The 17,073-nt window shown below is 46.0% G+C and overlaps 1 protein-coding gene across 1 annotated transcript in view; it reads right to left on the reverse strand.

Moving 5' to 3' along the window:
• Window positions 1-16,612, reverse strand: part of LOC144719502 (uncharacterized protein C21orf58-like) — a 29,077-nt gene extending 12,465 nt beyond the window's left edge. Inside the window, exons 1-5 of the mRNA XM_078595491.1 lie at window positions 16,515-16,612; window positions 15,412-15,556; window positions 12,446-12,518; window positions 11,379-11,449; window positions 734-982 (exon numbers count right to left, since the gene is read on the reverse strand). Coding sequence (XP_078451617.1) covers window positions 734-982; window positions 11,379-11,449; window positions 12,446-12,518; window positions 15,412-15,474 — 456 coding nt within the window. The 5' untranslated portion in view covers window positions 15,475-15,556; window positions 16,515-16,612. The remainder of the gene's footprint in view (window positions 1-733; window positions 983-11,378; window positions 11,450-12,445; window positions 12,519-15,411; window positions 15,557-16,514) is intronic.
• Window positions 16,613-17,073: the final 461 nt, after the last annotated feature.

Raw genomic sequence — 17,073 nt, forward strand, 5'->3', positions numbered from 1 at the left:
GCTATATAGCTCAGTGGGCCCTACCTGGATGAATAAAAAAAAAATTTGTTTACAGTTAGTAGTGTAAAACGGGCAAATACGCAATGCAAACTGCGAGAAATACAGGAATACAGAGTAATAGCAACACATCCATTGCTTGCTCAGGAAGGCCTCACTGACTCTTAAGCCTGTTTTGGAGTTTCTACGCCAGGTCTTTGAAGATGTTTTACAAATCGGGATTAGGGAACCAAAGCACCTCACGATAACTGATGCATACGAGCAGATACGCCTCAAACTATCCCACATGTACAGCCCTCTATAAATCCACTTCTCGTGAAGACCTCCCCCACGCCGTGCCGGTCGGGTGGATTATTTGACCATACTTCACAACTCTGCTTAGTGTGGGTTGGCAAAGTTGGGAGCATGGTTGCTTTATCGCCCTCTGTTACCCAGCAGCTCACAACACCTGTTTTTTTTTATATGTGGCAGTCGCCCATCCAAGCACATATCCAGGCTCAACTCCACTTAGCTTCTGAGATCGAGTGCATCCCAAGTTATTTGGTCAAAGGCCCCATCCCTATTATGTCACTTCTTGTAAGCCTGGTCTTCAATCAAATATATTAGACACAGCTATCGCAAGCTCAACTCCACTTAGCTTCTGAGATCGGATGAGATTGTGTGCATTCCAAGTGATTTGGTCAGCCGGGGCACGCTCGCCACCGAGACCGTGGCACAAGCCGGCGGACGCACTCACCGTTTGGTGGATGATGCGTGGCTGCTGATGCTCAGGAGGCATCGACTCCTGCGTGTGATGGTACAGGATCTGCTGCTGCTGCGGCTGCTGCTGCTGCGGCGGAGGGTGGTAGCCCATATGCTCGTGAGCCTCCATCGGATGGAACTGGGAGTAGGGCATCTCCAGCGGCTCCAGGCTGCGGTAGCGCCGGTAGCCGGAGCCTCCGCCCCACGTGCGTGGCCGGGGCATCTCCCGCAGCATCTCGTGATCCTGTACAGCAAGCGCACGTACAAACAAACACACGCACGAACAAACGCACGCACGCACACACGTGGATTACTTCAAACTCCAGGCCTCTCGCCCAGCTCCACAGAGGGCCTTGGGTCGTGCGCAGGGATCATTGCAGGTTATTTAAGCTCGCCAAGTCCTGAGTGATCTCGGGATTGACACGTCTGCTTTTTGTGTTTAGTTTGTTGTCCTTCCCCCCGCACCTCCAATTAGCACGGTTGGCTGCGTACAATGCGAAAGAAGTTCAACAACATACATACATAGAAGTCAGCGTTTATATATCGTTTATAAAGCCCCTATACTTAGAGACAGGAAGAGGAGACAGAGTGCCAGCAGAAGGAGGGAACACGCCTGAGCAGATGCCCACCGCGGAGATTCGGCTGGTATGCAGGGGCGAGGTGGAAGTGATGTATGGCGAGGCTGTGAGATGGGAATGGCTTGGGGAAATCTTCATCCATCAATTATTAGATTATGGCTGGTGAATGAGAAGATGGTGATTTAGACAAACCACTTGGTCCGTGATTCATATTTGTGTTTATTTTAGGTCACGTGGTGGGTTTATGGAGATAAATAAAATCCTGTCATTAAGCCTCAACTACCCGACAAGATCGTCACGTTTACAGAGATATTAATTAGAGCGTGCCAATGTGTTGATTAAAATCATGACCGGTAAAGTCCACCGGTGACTTAAAACTTTCAATGATAGAGTTTATCATCAGCATACAACATTTCACTCAAACTACGTTCATTACCTGATGAAGGTGAAAGTTTTGATTATTATATAAGTTGAATGTGTATTCACAATAGAGACACCGTACTTATTAATTTACGTCAATGTTACGTCGAAACGCGTTCGTCAAAATGTCAAGCCGCATTTAGCAAATTGTTTGCCCTCGTTATTTTCACACATTTGAGGACGATCTATGATCCTGTATATATATATAAAAACTGGTCTTTATTCACGCATCAAAATGTTTAGTTTGTTGGCCTTCCCCCGCACCTCAGATTAGCACGCTTTGCTGTGTACGGTGTGAAAAAAGTTCAACATACATACATCTCTCCATGCTTCACTGAAAATATTTTATTTTAAATTAACGGTTATTAATTTTTAAAAACATGCATTATTAACACTATGTAAATGAAAAGTCATACTCTTTCTTGATCGAATTATTATATTACGTAGCAGCAAAAAGCAATGGATAAGCACGTAATTGTTTCTTTGCGAGTTAAATGCCAGAGCACTGTTCCTCTATTCGCTGTGATAGAAATTTGATGCAATTTATGTTTTCTTGGGTTGCGAAATTGTGTGAATCTATGACTGTTGACCTTTAGGCCTACGGATTGGATCGTAAGAAGAGCTCACCGTTATCGCAAGTTACATCCATAAACAATGAAAGAGGAAAACATTGCATGTACAAAATGTTGTTCTTTTCGCGTGTAATTTGCTCTAAATACTTCTCCATACGCAGCCCAGCCACGCAAAAAACACTGACGCGCATTTCGATTGCCGAGAAAAAAAAAGAACACTGTTTGCATTAAAAGCATATCATATTTTAAGAATATAAACGTCAATACGGGCCACACGTAGCCAACGATGGGAATTCGACAAGACAGGGGAAGGCACCCATATCAAAGCCGCAGGCATGACAGAGGTGCCGTCAGGATGTACCTGGAATGACGACCTCTCACGGGGCACGAACGCGTGACTCAACCCCAGGGTCACCGCGAACCCTCTGATCTTTGTGGTCGTGGCTCCACGTCGAGGGAAATGTTAATTGATGCGCGCGCGCGTGACCCGGCCCACGCACCGCCTCCACAACGATCGCAGCGCTGATCGGTTACCAGAGGGCGCCCGGGTTTGCGTGGAGCAGCAGTGCGACAAAACGACACGCGTGTTTCGTTCGCTCGGCGGTGCGTGTTTCTTTTTTTCTGGTCGGGCTGTACCGCGTTGTTGTTGTTCGGCAGGAATTTAGCTCCCAAACAAAGCTCCCAGCACGTGGAGCGAAACGTCGGACATCGTACCGAACAACACCACGTAGCGGCACAAGCCGAACACACATCGGAGAGCCATACAATCGCGAAAACATACTTAAGGAGATAAGCGCGTATATGTCCGTCCGTACACAGAAGACGGGCAGTAACAACGTGAGAAGGATAAACTAATAAGCGAATGTGCATTAAACCGTGCTTGTCATTCTGTTGCTGGATGAGAGCCTCCCCACGGCGTGTGGGCCATACGCCACGGCGAGTGTGTTGAGTGTTTTGTTGTTGTTGTTGTAAATTGTGCTTCTTTACCGCTAACGCAGCAGCAAATAATTAGCTTAGATTTTAAGGCCAGGCTAACCAGTGCGGGTTGGTGAAGACGGGAAGCGCAGACGTGGGAGCATAGATTTACAGTACAGCCAATGCACTCTGCTGCGCTACGTAGCCCCGACACAGCCTATAACACCTGCTTTATGTATAGTTTCCAATTCAAGCGCGGTTGGAATGGCTCCTCGTACGACGAATAAATTAGCCCCCTGTTCAATTTTCCCACCTTCGTAGCCCCGTGCCAGTGCCTCCTCCATCCTGTGGGCGCCGGTGCAGTTGCACGGCCTGCGCACTCGATAGCCACAACGCCATCACGCGCCTGCTCCATTTCAATCGCAGCCCTTTCGCTTTTATTTTTCGAGAATTCTTCCAAAGCGACAGCTCCTCTACCGCTTGCTTCGATATCTTCCACTCAGTTGGGGACCCCCTTCCGTCGGATACATTTCTTCACCACAACACTTCTCCAAAGCCTCATTAAAGGATGAAAACTAGGACCCTTCGATTTAAAACCGAGCCCCGTGGCAGGAACACCCGTCAATAGCAGAAGTGATGCGAGGCGCTGCATTCATGAATCGATGACGGTCGTTTTTTTAACGAGCCAGCCGACTTGAGAGAAAAAAGGAGACTTTTTTGGGGGGGGGGGAGAATTTACAGCGAGGTCCTTGCAATCTTCACAAAACTACAGCTGTTCTACTACCCATTCTATAACACTAATTATAATTTAAGTTTTATAGTGTCGTTCGTGTTCATTGCATCTCACGAAACGGCACAATAATGATTATAGGCGTAATCACATGAAGGTTTCGATGTGTTTCCTATGTACTCGTTATTCACGGCGAGTGTGAAAGTAGCGAGTCGCAGTTCGATATGTCAGACTCTTGAGTTATTGTTTTATAATGTCCATTACTTGTCATCAAATATCAGAGCCCATCACGACAGCCTGCCGCCACATGGCGCGTTGCATGCCCGATCTTAGAGACTGCGAACCACGAGCAAAAACACGCGTGAACATGTTTCTCTCTAAGCCTCATCATCAGCAGCCACGATGAATCCACTGATGTACGAAGACCTCCATAAGTCTTATTAAAAAATGTCATTCCTTGAACTAAACTCAACCGTTTTTTTGTTTTACCAGGTAAGGCCCATCTAGCCACACATTAAAGGTCAACGAAGTGGCTCATCGTGTAGAAGTTTAGGGTAGCCAAATGCTCTGAACACATTTTGATTCTACATGTGGAGGGAAAAACCGGAGGACCCGGAGAAAAATCCACGTGACCAAGGGGAGAGAGAATACGCAAACTAAAAATATACAATGATTATAATTATATAAAAACATGGCTTCTGTAACATTTGCCAGATGAAAGCATTCTGAGATTACGTATTTTGAAAAGAGGGCATCTTATTCAACCGTAGTTACCATACATATACGTATCCGTTATTCATGTTAAATCGTTGGGAAAGGACTGATTTTATTACGACAGTAAACACGCATGCTGGCCTAGTTTTAAATGTTTAGGTCTCATTAACATGCCGCGTGTTGAATCAAATATAGGAAACTTACTGCAGCCGAAATATTTCGCAGTAAAACACATAGAGTGCTGTACTGCTAATAACAATTTACAATTCTCTCTTGCGTCGCCTCTTGGCCTCGTAACGTTGTCTCCATTCCACGCCTCATCTTAAACCTCAAACTCCTCCGGTAGCTCGGCCTTTGAGACTATCTTCACTACTCTTTGGTTTTTTTCAGTAAAGCCACGTAGGTAAAAAAAATTAAATTAAATCACGACGTTTCGGAGGCAACACAAGCTTCCGTCTTCAGGTAGAACCGTAACAGCAAAATTACTGTATCAAAAAAACGTCGTGATTTAATTTAATTGATTTATTTTCTTTTTTACCTACGTGACTTTACCGAAAAAAACAGAGTATGGACCCTTGCAGTCACGAAAACTTCAAATCTAGAACTATCTTCACTATCCTCGCCCTTCCTCACTCTCACGGTGCACCCCCCCCCCCCCTCTGCAGAACGTACTTAAATATTCCCTCGGAAGGCATCACGAAGGCAGTAGGATCAGCACAAGTAAGGGAGAAACCTCTCTTGCATACTCACCTACTGTGTGGTGCCGCGCGGTTTTGATTGTCCTTGTGCAGTGGTGGAAAAATAATACCGCAAGAGTTGAAGCGAAATGTTGAGTCGTATTCAATGACTGGAGCGCTTCAGTTGAATCATCGGCTCGGGGAAAAATATCATTGGCGATGTGATTGATTAGATAATATGGCGATCGATTGTCTTATCGACAGACCTGACGAAGGGTCGCAGCAACGAATGTGTTGCCCTGCCAAGACATGACGACACAAGTGCGACCACCTAGACCCACGCGGAATCCACCCACTCGTACCCTGCGCCCACCTACCCACGCCTACCAATCACTTACCCGCGCCCAGCCACCCACCAATAGACAATACCGAGCCTCCCACCTACACTGACCCTCAATCACCTGTGTACACACTACATACATACATCTGCAGAAAGACAACGATCCCCCCGTATATACAACCAGCTTGTTTGGGCAAGTGCTGTTAGCAAGTGCCTTTTAACGCCGCGGCGAGAGTACGAAGGAGTTGGAGTGGCCAGAGTAACTTTGCCCGCGGGCAAACTTTTGACCTTTTCAGTGGTGATGTTTACACACCACACCAAGTATTCGTTCTGATATCGCCACTGATTGTTAACCACCGCTCCACTCTGCTTGTGCAGTGATATCATATACACAGATACACCTCAACGCACACCCAGCACCCACTTCAATCAGTCAGCGGCGCGCACACCTACCTACCTATGCACACACAAAATACAAATATTCCCTTGTATAGCCTTACCAGACTTATTGTGGAAAGTGTTGTTCGCGAACGCCTAGAGAAGGTCTTTATCTCCCTAGTGGTGATTTTCACACACCACACCAGGTACTCATTTGATGCTGAGTCGACTTCGGGGAAGTCCACCGGACCGTTTCAAATAATCGAACTCGGGTCGCCGGGGATCGTAGCAAAGCGAGCTAATCACTCCGCCACCGCTCTCCACACGCACGCGCGCACGCGTACACCTCCACCTACGCACGCGTCACCGTGGTGTTTGCACGAGTTGCCAGGCGTTCCGACACAAGCTAGCAAACACATCGTCAACTATTGTCTATGCTTATACATACACGGCTTCAATAGGTACTCGCCAACAGCACTTTAACTTTGTCTGATACGTATCGCGTGTGACTGGTGTAACTGGCTATCAATCTGGAATTTGGCCCGCGCTATAAAACACACACACAGTCGTTGCTTTGATTTTGACACGACAAACATAAAGTACTCATGTTCCTGTCTGATATTTACGAGCGTGAGTCAACTGATTGAAATTCGAGCGTTATTCGAGAAGGTATAGAAATCTGGCACAAGTCCATCTATAAAACAGAAATTATTTGAAAACCAGCATTTTGGAATTTGGGAACGGGTTCACTTATGGGGCAGGCGCATTAAAAAGTTATAATATTACGTAGCTTGATTTTTGTATACTCTAAGCTTACAAAGTCAGTCGACTACGTAATTCGCCTCCTGTGGAGTGCGACGCAAGGCCCGCTGGTGGCCCCTGGTGGCCTTTAGCGCGGGCCCCCGACAACACACCTTGCAGGCGGTGTGGCGGTGAAAGTGCACTGCGCTAAATGCAGTATAAATCACTATATCATTATATTATTTGGGTCTTTCGGAAAAGCCACAAGACCCAAAGAATATTAATTACTGCAGTCATGAAAGCTTTAAGTCAAGATTTATATCATGATACTTGTTTACTCAAGGAAGCCTCACGAAGCCTCACAAAACCTATTCGCGGGAGAGTCCTGCCGATTTTCCACAGTAGTGGGCGATGTTGCTGCTGTGTAATATCATGCAGTTGAGTGAATTGCTGGTATTTGTTTCAGCATTGGGGGTGGCTTGGCCAATGCCAGTTACGTTGTGTGTATGTGTGCGCTTTTTGTTAGCTACGGTATGAAACCAGGAGGAAACTCATGCAGAACGTGGGGGAGAATATACAAACTCCACACAGAAATGTACCCGAGTCGGGAATCGAACCGAGGTGGTTCTTAGCTATGAGGCACACGTGTTACCGCTGTACTAACCTTCTACCCTACACCAATAAACGCCCAACATCGGATACTAATTCTTAGCACATTACGGAGAGCGTTACCAACTTTTAAAACCACCTGTGTTATTGCATCAAGATTAACATACCACTTACTGTAATATATTTATCCTTTACTTGCTTTGGTAATGTTAGCACCGTACATGCAGTCTTGTAATCCGATAAACTATCAAGGTAACTGATTAGATGTTCGATAACTTCGTGTCAAATGTAAACTTGATCAAAGACCGCGTAACAAACACCAGTATTAGAGTTTCAGGGTCATTTTGTTGAGCCAGGTGACAACTCAGAGACGTGACATTTTATAGCAAAAGCTTGACACCAACGTAACTGATATAGGATCTGTTCTTTTACAGCAACACGTGGGGGCAGTGAGTGGTTATACTGGTAGGAACCTCCTGGTTACAGCAGCCCACAGAGGATTATTGTGTCCGTCCGTCCGCCGTGCATCCAAAAATGGGAGGGGTGGGGCTGGGTGGAGAGGGGCTGGGTGGGGAGGGTGGGGAGGGGTTGGGTGGGGAGGGGTGGGGCTGGGTGGGGCTGGGTGGAGAGGGGCTGGGTGGGGAGGGTGGGGAGGGGCTGGGTGGGGAGGGGCTGGATGGGGAGGGGAAGGGCTGAGTGGGGAGGGAGGGGCTGGGTGGGGAGGGTGGGGCTGGGTGGGGAGGGGCTGGTCACCCCGTGGTGCCCTTATTAAACTCAACGTTTAACCTACTCACGCCGGCTTGTGCCCGCCCTCACAGTCGGCCACATTTGCGGAATACACCACGCCGCCGTTGACCCTGGCCATTGACCGAGCAACCCAACGTTCCTACCAGCTCCCTCCGCAGGAATGTGTTTTGTGTGAAACCGAAGTTCGATTCCCAGCCATGGCTTAACATCAGTGGTGAGTGATATCTGAACGAGCTTTGGTGATCCCCTTTATCAACCGGTACTTATTCTTCTTCTACTTTCGTACGGCTGATGTAGATGCAGAGCAACGACAACAATTTCACAATCAAGGCGGTCAAGCCAGACAGCCGCGGCAGGAGCAGCGGAGTTGTATCGTCGCTGTGACGTCTCCTTCGTATTTGTGGATCAACCAGCAATGACCACCGTGGTGAAGTATGGTGCAACAAACCCTCCCGCCACCATGATCGACACCGCGTGGTAAGGCCCTCATCCAGCAGTGGATCGGCAACGGGTCGAATTATTTCACATTTGATGCCAATTGTCTAGGTTCTAGCCGATATCAAACTAATATCGAATGCGATTCAAACACGACATTCACGTATCCAACAGCTGCCATTCGACGCACACGGCGAGTGTTTGTGTAACTAATAATTCCACATTAAGACTGGGGGGAAAACGTCCTGCGTAGAGATGGAAGGATGAAATCGGCTCGTGTATGTACGGTATCTTCTTGGTTCTTTCGGTAAAGTCACGTAGAAGGGAAATAATAAAATAATAAAAATAAAACATAATAAAATACAATTCTCACAATTCTCTGTGAGAATTGTATTTTATTATGTTTTATTATTATTTTATTATTTCCCTTCTACGTGACTTTACCGAAAGAACCAAGAAGATGAATCCCTGTAGTCACGAAAGCTTTAAATCGAAATAAGTACGGTATGTTGAACTTCTTTCGCACCGTACGTGGCCAACCATGCTGGATCGTGAAGGATGGTGGCAACTCGGGAAGGCGTTCATCCAGCAGTGGATGGATCATTGCTGATTTTGATGATGAGGTGCCGGTGCGCATGTCACGATGAATCGACCGAGGCTGCCATAAATGGTTCTGCGAGTATCGTAGACTCCACGCTGCTGCCGCGGCTGGATGTGTGATCAAGAGTCGCCCTCTACCGATCAGCCCCGGGGGTGGGCAGCTGTCGGGGGTACGTGATCAATACTGGACGTGTCATTCGATGAATTGTCCAGATTCGTGTGGTGGCCATTCCATTTAAAGATCGATTCTGTTTAAAATGTTGTTAAACGTAACGCCACGAGAGGTTGCAAGGTCCGCGTAAACCCATTATACTTACATTCTTCGGTGATGCTGCTGCATTGGCAGTTGTGCACACGCACAATGAATAATAACAACAAAAACACTTAAAATAAAAAATATATAATAGGCAACGTTTCGGGCAATTACCCTTCTTTATAGAAAATAAGATGGGCCGCTGTGCGAAATGTGTTTTAAGGTCGCGTTATTGAATAATTTGTTGAATTTTTCATTGCATATAATATTTTACAATCACGGTTTGAAGCATGTATCCTGAGCATACGAATTGATTTGAATAAATTCGATTGCTTCATTGCAATTTTTTGCTCAAATCACTAACAGCAGAACGGGTGAAATCAAAGTGCCGTACCATACTACGAGAAATGGGTGGCACAGCGATGAGCGCACCGTTAACCCAGTGATGACTTGAGTTCGATTTCTTATCTAGGCTAGAACACCAGCGATGGGTATCCTAACCAGTTCTGCCCCCTCCCCAGCCCCTTAACCAAGCTGCCCTGACCAGTGTGGTGAAGTATGCTCAATCAACCCCCATGACCGACACCAGCGTGGGGAGGACCTTCATCCAACAGTGGATTGATTCATTTACAAATACATATTTCTAGATTTGAAGCTTACGTGAGTGCAGGAATCCATATTCTCTGGTTCTTTCGGTAAAGTCACGTTGGTATAAAATAAAAATAAATCACGACGTTTCGATTGCAACACAAGCAATCATCATCAGGTGGGAAAACCACAGCAAGATTTTTTTTTTGCTGAAGTGGGAGAGAGATGCCGTAAAATTGTTCTTGCTGTGGTTTTCCCACCTGATGATGATTGCTTGTGTTGCAATCTAAACGTCGTGATTTATTTTATTTTATACCTACGTGACTTTACCGAAAGAATCAGAGAGTATGAAATACATATTTTTTTATTACACAACATGCGTTGCGACGTGATGTAGCGGTGAATTGTAAGTAATACAGTACAATAATTGACAATGGTCTATTTCTCCATGTAAAACGAAAATAACATTGAATCCATCAGCCTACATGCCTTCCAGATCGATTGTTTTCCAGTGGAGTTGGCTCAAGCATGCAAACTCGGGTTTAATCTAAACTTTGTGAGCCTCATCAGCAGCGTGTGACCAGTTTACATAAATAGTCTGCCGGGTTGCCCGAAGCTTAGTGTGTTGTCCTTCCCCCGTGCCTCCGATTAGTACGGTTGGCTACGTATGGTGCAAAAGATGTTCAACATACGGTACATACATACACGTAAAAGTAATAGCTTCCCCAGGATAGCATGGGGCACGGTGAGTGGTGAACGCATTACAGTACAGACATATTAATGCCAACTCTTCCGCTGACCAGTCGAACCCATGTGCATGATACTCACATTTGGTCCTGAGTGACAGCACACTTACAACCTGTGTTACATTCACAAGCTCGTTTAAGTCTAATCATTGTTCCCAGTGTCCCTGCGTGCTATGTGTGTATGTAGTAAAGTAGTATTGGCATTGGATCTGAGTAGCATTCTAGTTGTGCACGGGGCCTACTGCGTGACATGATTTTGTATTGTATGGGTAGCAGAGACGAATGTGAGATGGCATGTATGTATGGTCTGTCTTGTTTTGTGGAATTGTGTGCGAGGTTTTGAGTGATGTGATGTTTAAAGGAAGTTGCAGCTGTAATTGTATGTAAGGTTTGCGTGCTATTGTATTGTGTATAAAATGTCCGGGTGCTATTGTGTTGTGCCTGTAACATGTGGTGTGATAGTGTAAGGTCTGGGTAGTAATGCGTTACGTATTCAAGGTCTGTGGAGCATTGTATTGCATGCGTAACGTCTGCGTGGTGTTGTGTTGCATGTGTAAAGTCTGGCTGGTATGCCAGTGGGGATGCACATGGGCTTACTCGCAAGTCACGGAGGAGCTCGGAGCGCCGCTGAAGTGCACTGTGCAGTGCCCTTCGTGCCACCGGAGCTCCTGCCCGCGTCATGGGCAACAACAGCACAAACCACATTGTCCTCATCGATAATAATCATTGCCACAAATCATCATCATCATCCTGCACCTCCGATTAGCACGGTTGGCTACGTACGGTGCGAAAGAAGTTCAACATATATACATAATCCTTTTCCTCTCCACTGCTATATCCAAGATTTTCACGGCATATTTTACAGACTGCTGGTAACCTTTAGAGTAGGCACGATACTAGTATAGTGACTGACTTGGAGACGTAAGTTCTTGGAGGCAATTATTTAATTAAACACCGAGCACCCTACACTGTTCCACACTCTCTGTCTCTCACTTATACGCAACTTTACACTGGTTGCTAGCCTACAACACAACGCTAGCCGTCTGACACTGACAGCGCTGAACTAAGACAGCCAATTACGTCGAGCAGCGCAATTATCAAGTGAAGACGACAGCGGCGATGGCGACGATCTTCAGCAGCAACGATGACGACGGGGATCCCACTCCAAACAACAACCCCGAGCTCCCGCTCGGGGTCCCCTTTTATCCTGTTAGCGTGGCCTCGCTCCGCCCCAGCCACGCCCCCCTTCTGGAACCTACTAACGGGCTCTCGACGTGTCCCTTCCGTAACCTTTCCCCTAGATCCCTCTGGGGTCTATCACGTGGGCTGCTGTCAGTCAAGGCTGCTTCAAGCTGCAGATCTCCTTCCCTGCCAGCAGCCAGTGCTATGCTACATAGTGACCAATTCTATGTCACTATACTAGTCAGCCACAGTCATCTCGAGAGGTATACTGAACGTTGGAAATGTTTTCAGGGTCACTGGACCGGACATACCCAACTGAAAATAGGCCCTGACTTTTATCAAGGGCTATCACTCCTCTCTGACAGAACTTAACTCTGCTTCTGTTCAGCGACAATGCACTTGACTCCAATGCCAAATAAGAAGTGCGGGATGTCCCTTGCACGCATCGGCTCCGTTTATTGTCATAGGGCAGACGTCAGTACCTGGCTCTGGGCTTTCGGGTCGACTTGAATCATCAGGAACATCGTCCTCATCTTGTGCTTCTTGCTCCAACCTCTTTACACACAGACATATACAAGAGATCCTCAATTTAGCCTTATAGGCCATTGGTGAAGATGATGTTATATTCTTGGTTCTTTCGGTAAAGTCACGTAGAAGGGAAATAATGAAATAATAAAATAACAAAAATATAAAACAGTACAATTCTCACGACGTTTCGACTGCAACACAAGCAATCATCATCAGATGTGAAATCCACAGCAAGAAATAGAAAAAACCGCCACTTTTTAAACAAATTATTGCTGTGGATTTCACACCTGATGGTGATTGATTGTGTTGCAGTCGAAACGTCGTGAGAATTTTATTGTTTTATATTTTTATTATTTTATTATTTCCCTTCTACGTGACTTTACCGAAAGAACCAAGAATATGAATCCCTGCAGTCACGAAAGCTTTAAATCAAAATTGAAGATGATGTTATTTAGAACAATAATAGTTGTGTTATTTACACCAATAATTTACAGCTATTCGCGTAATACACTGCTGGATTAAGGTATCCCCACACAGTGCTGATCGTGAAAGTTACCTGACCACACTGCTCGTTGGTCAGTGTGGGATGGTGCGTTGGTGAAGAGGAACAGATAGGGTCAGGGAGCAGAACCAGTTCATGTAAAATGTTGAACTTCTTTCGCACCGTACATAGCCAACCGTGTTAGTCGGAGTTCAGATATCACTCTTGCCACTGATGTGGGACGTGGGCCGGGTTCGAATCCAGCTGGTCAGGTTTTATTGCAGAATGTAAATTTTCATAATCGATAATATATTCGTACAGGTAGTCATATTCTTTAGGTTCCGTCATGGAAAGCCTTCGTGTGCTCTGTGCGTTTGTATAGACCAAGACCAAATGGCAACACGAACTGCCCTCAACCTTTTTTCCATGATGTCAGAGAAGGGAGGGGGCATGACTTGAATGGCTACAATTGACGTTGCAGTTTTGAAGTAACAGTTTCGTGATTAACTTTCAAAATTGATGTCTGGATACGGACTGAAATAAAGTTGAGCTTTGTTGATTACTGTCATTTAAAGCCAGAACTAAGCGTTGGGTTCAATATTAATTCCTGAAATCTTGCCTTGACAACTGAATATTCTGCAAGGTACCTCGCCAAGAGTTGGCTCTGACTGCTGGGTAGCTGGGCTCTGACCAATATGGCTCAGTCTGGCTCCCGGAGTTATCCTCATCCACCTTCTCCACCTCCTTACTTTCCTCCTCATCATCATCATCATCACCATTATCATCGTTATCACCGTTGTACCATCATTATGGTGAGAAATGGAGGGTAAGTTTGACCATGTTTTTTTCCTTTTCAGAAATTCGATTTCACGTCAGTTTCAGTTGACCTGGGGGGGGGGGGGGGTGTTCAGATCTGTTCATTCAGGTCGAGTTGGGCAGACAGAGGAGTTTCGTAATTGGGTGAGCCTCTCAGGCTGAGCAGCCCTAAGTGTGCACCCACAAGGCCATGGATTTCCTGTGATCACAGTTACCGTGGTCACGCACGACGACATCAATGGACGGAGCTGAGAGCAAACCATTGATCAAAGCTCGAATTAGATGTTTGCTTTGATCGTGAGCCATTAGCAGCCGAGATTCGTAGGACTGAGAACGTGCGAACCAAAGGTCAACCATGCGACGATGGTTGCACTGGTCGATATGGAATGGCGCACTCCCTCAGGACCTCATTGAACTAATGACAAGTTATGTCAAGCATTTTCCCCCCCTGCCTATCTCAGCTGGAGTAACTCATATTAGTATGTTAGCGGTGCACTGCTGAGACCATTGGTTCGATCTGGCATGTGGCAGATGACTCATCCACATTCTCGCTGGGGAGCCGTGATGCATTTGTTAGCGCACCGCGTGACGAACCTTGTTCGAGTTCGATCCCTCGCCATGGCTAACATCAGCGGTGAGTGACATCTTAACTCTACCAGGTCCACCCTGCCCTTCACCAACCCCCAATAACCAGTGAAGTATGGTCAAATAACCATCACGCCGTGCACGGCATGGGGAAGCCTGCATCCAGCAGTATATTGACTCAGGGCTGCATGTTTACTAACTATGGACTATGGTACTAGTACACGATGACTTTACTCTTGCACATGATGCTGTTTTGCAACAGTGTGTTCAATGTAAAGGATGAATCAATGGGTAATTATACAGTGTGTACGCAGTAATTTTCATTATCGATGCCAGCCTCTTGTTGCTAATGTCTGTACATTGTGTATGTCTCTACACCAGTACCTATGGACGGACCGCCCGGTCAAACCAGGAGAGGTAGCAACCCTAGTAGAGTAGCCGCTGCCCCTATGCTTTTCGACAGTAAGTGGAAGCCACATGCTTGTATCTTTGAAAAATCCCGCAAGGGCCCACTTGGTTACTCAACATGGACCCACATTGGCTACATATCCTGCCAGTTTCAATATCATTCACAATGACCTAGCCATACATGTGTGTGTGTGTCATGGAGGCTCAGTCAGGGCCATAGAGAGGAGGGCTGGTGGGGCATTTTGTTTCGGGCCTCAGGTCCAAGGGGACTTCAAAAATGGCCGGGAAGGCCAAGGATCGGGCCTCATCTGGCATTACCCCCCGGGTCTCCAAAAACCTTTCGGCAGCTGTGACAAACGGTGCTCTTAAGACCGGACTAAAAACATTTATTTTATCTCCTGCTGTTTAGTAAAAAAATTTTACTGTGCCACCCGCGTTTCCATCTCAGATTTTTTTTTTTATATTTACGTGTTACAAATCTTGGATTGATTTATTGATGGGCAGCCCTGCTATCACATTAGACTCCTGATATTGAGCTGTATTATTGTTGGTATGGCACCTACTTGACATTGGGAAACGCGAGGTAAGGTGAGGGCCTCCCTCACCTTACCTCGCGTTTCCCTCCCTCACCTTCTCGAGGAATCGGAGCTGCAGCCTCGCCATGTCGTCCAGCATCGAGCTTCCCACCTCCATGTCTCCCCTCAGCTTCAGCGTGCTTCCCAGGTCAGAGTGATGCCAGCTTCCCACAGGTGTGCCACCAACCAGGTGTATATACCTTTGCGACAGGTGTATAACATGTAAGTGAGTAACGTTTTAATACAGTAATAATCGTTTACATAATAATGCCATGTATTTATCAAGGAAAGCCTGTGACTCAAAACTGTTATTCAGGAGCATCGTCCACATTGGATTGTTTGAGTGTTTAGTGTTTTCCATGTGTAAGGAAAGTTGAGCGGCTGAAGAAAATACATGCAAACAACTCTCAAAGGTCCACACAGATGGGATCATTAATTCATTGTCTGTACTGCCATCTCCTGGTCAACTCATTTGGAGTTGAATGTATGATATAAAGCCAATTAACATGTGTAAGGCAGTCCACCTATGCGCTAGGTTTGCCGTGTGCAATTAATTATGGAATGTCTAGTAATTTAGCCAGATTTTCTAGGCTCTTATAGGTGTGTTTAGATGTACACCAGGTTGAGCGCCATGTTTTTAAGACAGGTAAACATACCTATACACTGGTTGTAGTATATGCAATTTACCCAGGTGTACTGTAAGCCAGATGTGACCACTAGTACATTGAGTAAGCCAGATGTGACCACTAGTACATTGAGTGTGCCTTACATAGTTAAGCCAAGATTGTTTTCAGCCAGGTGTGCTTGTATATTGTGTCCTTGTACGTATTAGCCAGGTGTACTGTAAAATTACGTGTGTATTCCTGTACACTGGCTGAGTTATAAGTAACTGAGCCAGCCGTATTTTAAGTCAGGTGTGTTGTGATCCATGTCTACTGTGATAACTAGATGTGTGGTCAGCCAGGTGTGCTGTGAACCAAATGTGATCACCTGGACACTGTGTGTTCCTCATGTAGTTTAGCCAGGTGTACTTGTAACAAGAGGTGTGCCTACCTGTACGATATACTAGGTGTATATAGGTGTACGTGCTTTAATCCACGTGTGCTGTGACCAGGTGTACTTCGAGAATCAGGTGTGCTGTAAGCCAGGTGTGCTTACCTGTACACTGGGTGTGTTGTATGCTGTTGAGCTGGGTGTGCTGTAAGCCAGGTGAGCGTGGTGTGTGTGGTAGCTGCTGGCAGAGCCGCTATGTTTTTCCTGGAGACGGTTGTTACCTGTGCGGCTGAAAATGGGGCGGGGGGGGCATACCTGATCACGTGTCACATCTTATCTCGACCGGCCCCTATAATGTTCGGATTTTTCTGTTAAGCAACAAAACCACGGTTCGAACCATGGCACAGTCCAGTAGAGTATTTTGTGCTTGCTATTACAACTTTTATTTTACTTTACAGTATTAGAGTATTAGCTGTAAATCTGAGTTTAAATCCGAGTCAGGCGTTTACTCAGCCCATCTGCCCTCGATAAAATGAGTATAATCTTGGGGGGTAGACTTGACTCAGGGCTATAACGGAGATGAGCAAGCATTCTGCCTGCTATATAATAATGGACCTTTGCTGAAGATCATGTGTGTAATGATGTAATCATTATTATTCGTAAGAGTGTAATTGTGTACTGTACAAGTATCGTAACTTCCTCCAAATCACAAATATTTACTCAC

Source organism: Lampetra planeri, chromosome 1 (assembly GCF_965212315.1).
Source record: "Lampetra planeri chromosome 1, kcLamPlan1.2.h2, whole genome shotgun sequence".
Taxonomy (NCBI): Eukaryota; Metazoa; Chordata; class Hyperoartia; order Petromyzontiformes; family Petromyzontidae; genus Lampetra; species Lampetra planeri.